We start from the raw sequence: 11181 nt of genomic DNA on the forward strand, positions 1-11181 counted from the left end.
TTACAATTCCTATTCACTCCACCACGCTCTGGTCAGACTCCACCACCGTGCTCACATGGCTGACTTCCAGCTCATGTCGTTAAAAGGTGTTCGTAGGAACACGGGTGGCAGAGATCCAAGAGATAACAGCTTCGGCCACCTGGTGCTATGTCAGATCCACAGACAATCCAGCAGATGAAATCACACGAGGCATGCCTCTTCGTGACCTTGCTACAGGCAGCCGGTGGAGCTAGCTGCATGCCGGCATTCCTCAAGCTGCCACCAGATAGTTGGTCCGAACAGCCCCCTCTATTGTTTGAAGAGCCAAGCAGTGAATTAAGACAGTCAGACAAAGAGTTCTAGTAACTAAAAAATAACTGAGAGTACTTGATAATTTACTTTAAATAAAATGTAATTGTTTCCATTGTTATGTTTTGCATCTATCTATCTAGATTATAGATTAGGTTGATCAGCGTCACACAAGATCTGCCTGTACTAAACTGTGATTGGCAACATCGTGACTATGACGAGAAAATAACAGGTATGCTTGAGCATTTTGTTCTTCTAAGGGTCACATCATGTGACATTATGTCCCATTTTTGGTTGGTTTATATGCCTTTGGTCCATGTTGAGTTAATATTTCAGTCGAACCGCACTAGAGTTTGTTTGGAAGTGGACCAAGACCCATCTTTTCAGCATTCTCGGTCCGCTTATTTTGATCACACCAGGGTTCAGATGACAGTGTTCACACTTATTCAAATGAACCACACTAACAGAGCATTCGCACTAGGGTTTGTTTTAATCCAACTAAACATGCCGAGTGTGAACACACCATATGTGTCTGTATTAAAAACATGTTGAATGTATAGTTCCCCTGAACATCCAAGAAAATTACAGTTAAATATAAAAGAGTTGAATATAGCTCAAACAGTAGAGTGTTGGCGCTAGCAACGCCAAGGTCATGGGTTCGATTCCCAGGGAAAGCAAGAACTGACAAAATGTAAAAAAAAAATGTTAACCTTGAATAAGTGGAGTAAGTCTCTTAGGATAAAAGCGTCTGCCAAATGCATAAATGTAAAATGTGAATAGTATGAAGAGTTTAAATGTTCTGCATGGGATTCAATAATAAAAAATACAGGACTATAAAAAACTGGAGAACCTGAATTGCTTGTTTTCAAAAGTTTGTTACTTTAATGGTAAAATCAAATAGAAATAGCACATTAACGTTAAAAGTTACAACTAAGGTCTGGTATAAAGACCGTTGCTCATATGACTGAAATGTTCGCCCAATAGAGAAAAGTAATAAAAATAAGAAGAGGGAACAATGCTTGCAACACTGGGTTTATTTAATACATTTTAATTTGTTTTATTAAATGTCATTTTAAACACATTATAACAGAATCAGTATCTGGAGATTATTTTAAAGTGATTACACAAAGTATGAAGCTATATGAATATTTGTGTATTGGTATTATATAAGGTTATTTGAAAACAACAAATATTGAATATATATATTTCCCCTGAACACCCAAACACCACCCCAAAAAATACAATGAGGCCTGAATGTAAAGCAACTGATACATGATTGACACAATTAGAAGTAATCAAATAACTTCTGCATTACATGTGCAATCTGTCTTGACATTACAGAGGAGATTCCTTGGTCTCCACTTTGATATCAGTGTAAGTGACGCCTTTGTATGTGCCCTTGGTTCCATACGTAAACACACTGCCGTTCTTGCAGGTCATCTTCACTGTGCCAGTGTAAGGCAGGTCAAAAGTGGCTCTGCCAATAGTGACTGAAACATCCATCTTCTTCCCTGGTGGCACATCTACATCTGTTGACAGAGTTTCGGTTCTCTCATCTGTGTTCTCACGACCATAAGTGCTTTCAACTCCAATGGTGACACTGTATCCTGCAGTAACTTCAGCAATCCCTGGAACCCCAGCCTTCACTTCCATACTAAATGTTGCAGATAAACTTGCACTCACAGACCATGAAGATTTGTTAGTTATTTTCTTTGAGCTTTCAACTTTTTGTTTTTGTGTGGCAGAGGAGTTGTTCCTGAAAGTGAGGGATTTTATTTCTTCTACTGTCACCTTTGGTATCAGTTGGTGGAGAGTGGGATAGTTGACATCGGTGAGAACGGTTGATTCAACTGCTTTGAGAAACAAGAATCCCATACAGTCAATGTCTGAACCACCTCTTCCTACAACTCCCAAACAATATCCAGAGCCGACATCCATGGGATATTCTGTTTTTAAACTCCAGCTTGTCATCTTTGCAAAAAATTCTCTCCCCTGACTGGTCTTGAATTTGATGGCTCCAAGACGTGTTCCTGCTCCGTTCCCCCACAGGGAAAGTGAGGTGAAACACTCACCAGGTGTGAACTTGTACTCTTGATACGGTCCAGAACCTTCTCCAAAAGTTTCAACTCTCCCATCTGAAAGCCAGACCCTGACAGCCTTCACCTGCCATTCTCCCACCCAGACTCCGATCTTCTCTAAACTGGCACCGTTGTTCTGACCAGTAAATGAGAATTCACCACCTCCTCGTCCACCAATTAGCTCTAGATTCATTGTGTCGGACATCTTGGAATTAAATCGATCTGAAAGCAATATCAGATTAGAATTAACATCAGCTTTAAACTTTAATGCAGTGTTTCCCAACCCAGTTTCTGTAGACACAACAACAGTACACGCTGGACTTCTTTCTTAACTGACCCATTCATTTCTGGTCTTGGAGTATCTACTAATACAATGAATCTTGACTAATAAGCTGACTTGAATCAGGTGTGTCTGAATAGGCAAACATGCTAAATGTGCAGTTCTGGCATTCCTCTGGGAACAGGGTTGGGAAACATTAGCCGCTTTTCCACTGTCAGGCCAAATGGATCTGTCATGTTGTGACTCAGGATTGGTCACTTGTCTGTTGTCTGGCTCTCTGTAGCTGGTCAAGTGCGCTATTTGAGCGTAGTAAACACAAGTTACTAACAGAAATATCCAGTCATCCTCCGTAACGCAGTGAGTTTATTTGCATCGCATACGTCTGTAAACTATTGTGTTATAAAGGCAATGACTGACACATTTAAAGGGTTAGTTCACCCAAAAATGAAAATTCTGTCAGTAATTACTCACCCTCATGTTGTTCCAACCATGTAAGTCTTTCGTTCATCTTCGGAACACAAATTAAGATATTTTTTATGAAATCTGACAGAATTTTGACTCCTCCATAGGCTTCCAGTGTGACCGAAACTCACCGGCTCAGAATAGTTATTAAAACATCGTTAAAATAGTCCAAGTAACTACAGTGGCACTACATTAAGTTTATCATGCGACGAGAATACTTTTTGTGCACAAAAACAAACAAAAATAACGACTTTATTCCACTTTCCATTTCCTTCTCTCTGGGCCTCGTAGTGTTTTTGCGCTGCGCGTCTGTGTTGCACGTCATCACGCAACACACACATGACCGGCGTCGACCAATAGTGAGCCTACGTGGTGACGTGTAACACGGACGCGTTGCGCAAAAACACTACGCGAACCAACTAGAGGTCGAGAGAGAAGGAAATGAATAGTGGAATAAAGTCGTTATTTTTGTTTGTTTTTGCGCACAAAAAGTATTCTCGTCGCTTTATAAACTTAAGATTGAGCCACTGGAGTCACTTGGACTATATTAACGATCTCTTTAATAACTTTTCTGGGCCAGCAAGTTTCGGTCACATAGAAGCCTATGGAGGAGTGAAACATGGCTCAGATTTCATCAAAAATAGCTTATTTGTGTTCCGAAGATGAACGAAGGTCTTACGCGGTTGGAACAACATGAGGGTGAGTAATTACTGACAGAATTTAAATTTTTGGGTGAACTAACCCTTTAAATACATTACAAAGAGTGCTGGTATCAGTCCCACATTGAAAATGAAACCATATCCATACCGGCTGGGCCAGATTGGCACAGAATGGAGCAATTAATCACTGAGATCAGTTTGGCCGATGGTGGAAAAGTGGCTATTGTTGTGTATTTCTGTGGTAGTTGCATGCTACACAATCTCCTGGCACAGCACATCTATAACACGAGTTCATGCTTTCATTTGGTGTGCTCTTTATAGGCAGAAATCACCTTTTACATACATCTGATACACAATATCCAGTTAAATTTCATTTTCTTTATTTTTGATCCAATGTAAGTGGCATTTTTAGGATAATAGTATTCTTCTTATTATGCTTTTGCTTGCTAAACTTTAGTTTAAGAATTGTCTTGTGTTTGTGTGTGAGTTGTCTTGAGTGCGAGACGTGCTGTTCAGATCCCGGCACTTCGGTCTATTTTGGCTTCTGTTTTGTGTCGGAATTCATGAGCGTCTTGTTGTGTCGGCGTGCAATTTTGATTTTGCTCAGGCCGTACATGCTTCTGTCCGCTTGTGTTGTTGTGCTTTGTGTAGCACACAGTTAATGTTTACATCCGCCACATGCTTTGATGTTATGTTTTGCCTTGTGCTCTGTTGCACACAGCTTGTGTTTTTTATCAGCTGCATGCTTTCTTGTCATGTGTTACGTGAACATGCGGCTTATGAGTGTTCTCGTTAGCCTCGTGTTAATCTCTCGTTTTGTGTGAGCACATGGCTTGTGATTGGTTTTCACTAGCCATGTGCTTGTGTTTTTGTCATGTTTGGTCCTTGTGCGATGTGCTCTCCTGTCTATTGTGTAACCCTACCCATGTTGTTACCTGATTATTGGTTTATTTGTCCCACCTGTCCTCCCTTGTTACTTGCCTTGTTTGCTCCCTATTTATTCTCCTTGTGTTTGCAGTCCTGTGGCAAGGCAAGGCAAGGCAAGGCAAGGCAAGGCAAGGCAAGGCAAGGCAAGGCAAGGCAAGGCAAGGCAAGGCAAGGCAAGGCAAGGCAAGGCAAGGCAAGGCAAGGCAAGGCAAGGCAAGGCAAGGCAAGGCAAGGCAAGGCAAGGCAAGGCAAGGCAAGGCAAGGCAAGGCAAGGCACAAGCTTTTGCAGGTTATCAACTAGGTTTTGCAGTTTGTACTAATTGTTTTGAGAACTGCATTAACTGCAAATGTAAATAGTGATGTGAGAAATGTACCAAAGCGACTGAGAAAACCTGTAATATCAATGTGTACTTGTAGTAAACTTGTAAGTGTAATATTTCAATACTGCTTGGGCCTAAATTGGCCCACTCTTAGTATATAAAAGTATACGTTTAAGTGTACTATAAGTGTAACAGTAGTAAACTTTAAGTACACAAGTGAACTTATAAGTAACCTAGTAGTTTACTATTTTAATACAAGTAGTATTTTTTTGTTTGTTTATGAAAGTACACACTGAAGTGTAGTCTCTGTAAACCACTAGATTAGTAGTTTATGCTGAAACTATACTTGTGAGTTTTCTTTAAGTGAACATAAGATTATACTTATAGTTTATGATTTATATATTATTTTTGCACTTGCAGTATACTACTCGATGAAAAGAGTTAACAACTACAAGCCAAGTATACTTTGAATTTATAAAGAATATATTGACCTGTGTTCTGTTTTCTATCATGTGTGTGTGCTGATGTAAGATGAACACAAATATGCCATGGTTCAACAGAATCAAGTTGAGTGTGAAACCACACCAACGCTTCGGGAAGAATCTAACCAAAGCAAACGTGCCCAGTGTGAAAACCACCTTATTTCTGGAGACAAGACAAACGTCCTCATTGTACAACATCACTATTACAATGATATCTATCTGACATTATATAGTTATTTAGTGTACATTGATAAATACTTTACTTTGCCTGTTAAATAAATAATAAATGATTATGTTCATGTCTAGCATTGAATGTTTATGTTGAAATATTATTAAGTAATGGTTTGTATTTAAAAAAAAACAATAGACCTATAATCTATTGTGTGTCATTATGTGTAATGAGTAGTGACTAAACTGTTTGGCCAAAAATCCTAAAATGGTCTCGTTAGATTCGGGGCGGCATGCCGGGTCTAATGATATCGGCCATTTTAGGCGTCTCCCAATTTAAATTCTGAAGTAAAATGCTTTATTTTATGAACACATTAGTGTGTTACAAAACTTGATATGGATCATTGGCACAAGGCTCTGAAGGAGCCTGAGAAGTTTTGAGCCAGCGCTGCCTAGTGGTAAAATCAAATGTTCACATGTTCATAACTTTAGATTTGGTTGATTTATTTTCACTGGAGTCATCTCCTTAGATTCCCGAATCCTTGTCGAGTACAAGGATACCAAACATGCTAGGTTTCACCTTATGATTTGTGCAATGTTGTGCTTAAGTGTTCAAACAACCTTTGCGAATATCTTGGAAACGGTTACCGATCAGCCGGCTGCTCTCGAATAACTCTCGCTGTACTTTGATGGCATATGTCACGGTCACGTGGCGTCGCAAAGTCTAAAGTCGGGTAAAATTTCTGACCGGCATGCAGTGCTTCAAGTCAGCCACCGATCGGTCTGCGCAGAGCTGTGTGAAGTCGAATAAGCCTAGTGTCTCCATCAGGCTTTAATTGGATATGAACGGTTATGATTGGATATGATTTGTTTGTGCAATAAATCCCGCTTCTTGTTTTCGTGCGCATTCTCAAATCGGTCTGAATGAAGACAATGATGAAGTTTATGGGAAATCTAATGAAAAAGTTGACTATTAGCTGAATATTAGTTCACAAATAATATTCATTGTTTAAATATTTACTGCCTTTAATTATTATTTTGGAATAAATGTAAAAATGCGTAAAAACACTAATTTAATGAAATGTCTACTTGGTTTTAACAAATCGAAATTTACAGTGTTAAAGCAAAAAATACAAAATAGAACTGTATTTGGTCTCTCTTTTTTATGTAAAATTATGAGTAACAGACATAAATTTACATTTGATATACAGTAGGCTATATAAAAAAAATATGCAGGTCTTTTGCCTCCTCTTCTTAAAACACCACCGCACACCACTAGCGTAAGCCTGTATGCACATAAAAGATGACTTTTGCACGTGAAGAGCATGAAAACATGAACTCGTGCTATAGATGCACAGTGGGGGAAAATTGGGTTGGATAATCTCATGCAAAGTATTAGAAACTGTTAGCTAGCTACATCTTAACCCAGGTGAAAATAAAGTGTACTTGAGTGCACTAAAAAAACACTTAAATACAAGAAAGTACATTTGTAGTACATTCTTATTTTTTGTGCTAAAGAAAAGTGTAAAAATTATACACTTTAAATACACTAATTAAAAGTATATTTTTACTTAAGTAGTACTTAAGTGTAATTGCGAAAGTATACTAAATAACATAGATATTTTAAATGTATTTTTAGTGCATAGAAATAAGATACACTATTGAAAAAATACACAGAAGTGTTTTATTAGTGTATTTCTTACAAGTACATTTTTAACGCATTAAAAATAGTTCATTGTTAGTGCACTTTTAGATAGCTATCATAAGTTTAAATTAAATTGATTTTACTTAAAATATATGTAATAGTCAAAAATTAAATTTTCCCAAAAGTGCTATTTAAGTACACTTTATAAAAATAAACTAAATATTACTAATTCTTAAATTGATTTTAAGTGTATTCAGATAAAGTACTCCCAGGTGAAAAAGACGTAGTATTAAATGTATTAAAAATATACTTGAAATACAAATAGTATAATACATTTGTATTACCAACATGCTTATTTGAAGTGCATAAAAAATACATTGAATTGTATTTTAATATATTTCTAAAAAGTATACTAGAAATACATTGGTAATAAATATATGCTTAATTATACTTTAAATAAATATGCTAAACACAAGCATACTTTTAATATATTTCTAAAAAGTGCACAAGTAGATTGGTAATAAATATGCTTAGTTAAATTTTTAAGAAATATGCTAAACACAATCATACCATTTGTGTGAAGTTTTAGTGTATTTAAAGAAAACATGCTTATGTTGCTCTTAATTAAAGTACATTTGTGTAACTTGTGTAAGAACATCTTAATGATTAAGCTTTTAGTGTGTTTAAAGTACTTTAAACACTTAGGCCTAGTGCAATATATTTGTAATTTAATGTATTTACCATTTTAATATTTTAGATTTTTTTTAAAGATTTTTTTGTATAAAGTACCAACTTATGTATTATAAACATTTGTCAAGTTTATTAAGCATTGCAATAAGCACTTAAAATTAATGTTGTTCACTTTTACTTGTTTGTAGGCTACTTGTAAAGAGCTGTTGTCCATTACATTATATGTTTTTACTACTGAAATTCCCACAAGGATATCAACATCATATTATTTTAAATGCATCATAGATACATATATACATAGATGTTTAAATGTTGTCCAAAAATATGTTGTACTTGTTTAAATTTGAAAAACACGAATAACACACGTGACTAATCCTGATTGGTTCCAGAGCCGTTGAACGTCTGTGATTGGTTCTTGTGATAATTATGAGCTCACACCTCACTCAGAGCTTGCATTGAATGTGACTTTTTCAAACGTGAACAGTTTTGGTGAATCGTTCATCAGAGGGATAAGTTAAATCTCTCAGGTTTCATTAGCCTACGATATCTCGGTTTTTCTTTCTAAGATTAACGGAATTCTTAAATGTTTTGCAACTACTTAATGAGTGATCATGACAGTATTTAGATTTTCTTTTTTCTAACGTTAATAGAAAACGTAACTATTAGTGTTGTTTTAATTTTTTTCCCCATCTTCAAGTTTGCATGACATGTGACATTTGGAACCTCATTATGTTGTGATTCTAGGTAAATTTGTATTACATTTAAGTTTACTTTGCCAGTCGTATTTTTGACTCTGTGTAACAGCACGTCTTTTTCAGTTCAGCTACATTCAATTTGACCAATCAGAGCCAAGCTTTTCAAGTCGAATCTCGAAGAGATGAAGATACTGCTATCAGAAGTTACTGGTAAGTTTTAGTTGCTGTTTGCATAAATAAATAGCTCACTGTTTAGTTTTTGTCCTAGTTTTTTCCAAATTGTTTTCCTAGTTTCCTAGTCTAGCCTAATTTGTGCTCATTCATGTAAAAATCTTTTTATTTAATTGTTTTTTTGGGACAGCTGCAAGTCACTTGTCCTGGCTTACAATATTTTGCACTACTTCTAATTTCCTTAACTCTTTGAAGAGTGTATGTGTTTCTGTACGTAACTATTTTATTTATTTTTATTTTTTTGCTCTCAAAGTCAAAGGGGGCTGACTAAAACAAGATTAGCATTTGTAGTACATTATAATTATTATTCTTGTTGGCTGGGTATACTTTTTCAGTTAAACAGTTAAATTGCCCTTTTTTGCTGTGATACAGTGACATACCATGTAGACTTCACAGTTGTTCAAGAGATATTTTATTAACTCCTTTTCTGAATTACATTAACATTTTATATTAAATGTCTACTGTTAAAATATATGAACTAAGCATTACATGCCATGTTAAAGAATTCCATTTTTACCAGGCGAAAAGACTTACTATTAAATGTAATAAATTTGTACTTAAGTACGTTTTTAGTACAAAACAAATGTACTTTAATGCATTTATAATACATTTAACAGTACGTCTTTTTCACCTTGTACAACATAGGGAAATGTTAAAACATCATACTGTGTTGTAATAAAAAAACGTCTAGGTTACGACCTCTGTTCCCTGAGAACAGGGAATGAGAGACTGCATGGATGACGCTATGGGGAACGCCCTCCATGTGAACCGGTGTTTGAAAAGCTGTACAATCACAGCAATAGAATTTGACTGGCGACAGCCTGTGACACGACTAGTGCGACTCAGAAGAATTAAAGAGGTGCCTAGAGAACATCGTTCCCCAATAGCATCATCGAAGCAGTGCAAGTTCCCTTTTGAAAGGGAACAGTTACTTTTTTAACAGAGGTTAATTTTACTTTAATATAAAAATAAACTCATCTTTTTCCCCTTTCACAGACACTGTGATCAAACAATGTCCAACACGTCTGAGGTGAGCACTGATTCGAAGGAAATGCAATGAGGCAAACTCAAAGACCAATCAGTAACAGTACTGTAACTGTTTGCAGCTATTAATGACGGCACTTTATTGACTAGTTAGGTTTATTGAAGGTAGTTTTTTTGTTGTTGTTTATAATACCTCTGCAGATCACTGTATTTTATGTTAATGTATTTTTTTTTTTTTTACAGTTTACATATGCTGCTGTACTGATGTACACTGGGTAATACATTAAAGTTTACTAGCTTTCAAAGTGTGTGTGTTTTTATACAAATATTTTTTTTTTACTGTGTGTGTTTTAATACACCATTAACATATTGAATTATGTTTTATAAAGGTACTGTTAACAGTTAAAACATATTTGAAATTATTTACTATATAAAAATACATAAATATGATTTGTATAATATATTCTTAAATTTTAAATAATTTATAAGTGTATTTAAAAATGCATTAAAGATGGGTTCAATTGTACTAAAAGGGGTAACAAAAAATAAATTAAAGCTGAAATAGTATGTTAAAAGCATATTTTAGTTCATCTTCAGTGTGTCTCAAAATAGCACAGTTGAGTACACTAAGATGATCTTAAGTTTATCTTAAGAAGTTCTAAAGATAAGCTTTTAGTATATTAAGTACAAAATAAGTGCGTGAAAATAGAGCACTTTAAGTACATTATGGAAGTGTACTAATTAAGTGTACTAAGTGCACTTAAATAAAATGTATTTTAGTATACTTTTTTTCACCTGGGAAGTCAAGTGCCCTTGAGTGAAAGTATACTTACATGGATGACTGCAGTCTGAAATTCTTCTCAAGAGCAGCTCGTCTGGTCAAAGCTGGAGAAGTGTGATGTGTTTGGTCAGTCCGCTGCTTAAATACAGCTCTGAAGGGGACAGGCAGTCCTTAAAACACACCCTGAGTCAGTGCAGTCAGCTCCCCCCACCTCACTCAAACACAATCTTTTTAACTCTTTCCCTATCAGTTCCCTTAAAAAAAAAAAAAAAAAACATTTCACAAAATGTTCATGGCCCCAGAATATTCATGTGTATGAATATCAGAACATGCAATATATCAAAAGAACGAACCAACCCTTTTCAGTTTTATTCTAGCTTAATGCATTCTTTTTTTACTGTAAAATACTGTAAATTGTAAAATTGCTTAAATTGGCTGCTTTATTAAGATTGAAAGTAAGTCTTTATCTACTGCCACTATTTTGAATTCAC

General features: G+C 35.6%; 1 protein-coding gene across 1 annotated transcript; it reads right to left on the bottom strand.

Moving 5' to 3' along the window:
* Positions 1-1307: 1307 nt before the first annotated feature.
* On the bottom strand, positions 1308-10896 carry LOC311287906 (aerolysin-like protein). Its single transcript, XM_084405025.1, has 2 exons — positions 10743-10896; positions 1308-2588 (listed from the first exon to the last, which is right to left on the bottom strand). The coding sequence occupies exon 2, from the start codon at positions 2569-2571 to the stop codon at positions 1624-1626; it is 948 nt and encodes a 315-aa protein (XP_084261151.1). The 5' UTR covers positions 2572-2588; positions 10743-10896; the 3' UTR covers positions 1308-1623.
* Positions 10897-11181: the final 285 nt, after the last annotated feature.

Source organism: Rutilus rutilus, assembly GCF_951802725.1.
Source record: "Rutilus rutilus genome assembly, chromosome: 3".
In the NCBI taxonomy this organism is placed as follows: Eukaryota; Metazoa; Chordata; class Actinopteri; order Cypriniformes; family Leuciscidae; genus Rutilus; species Rutilus rutilus.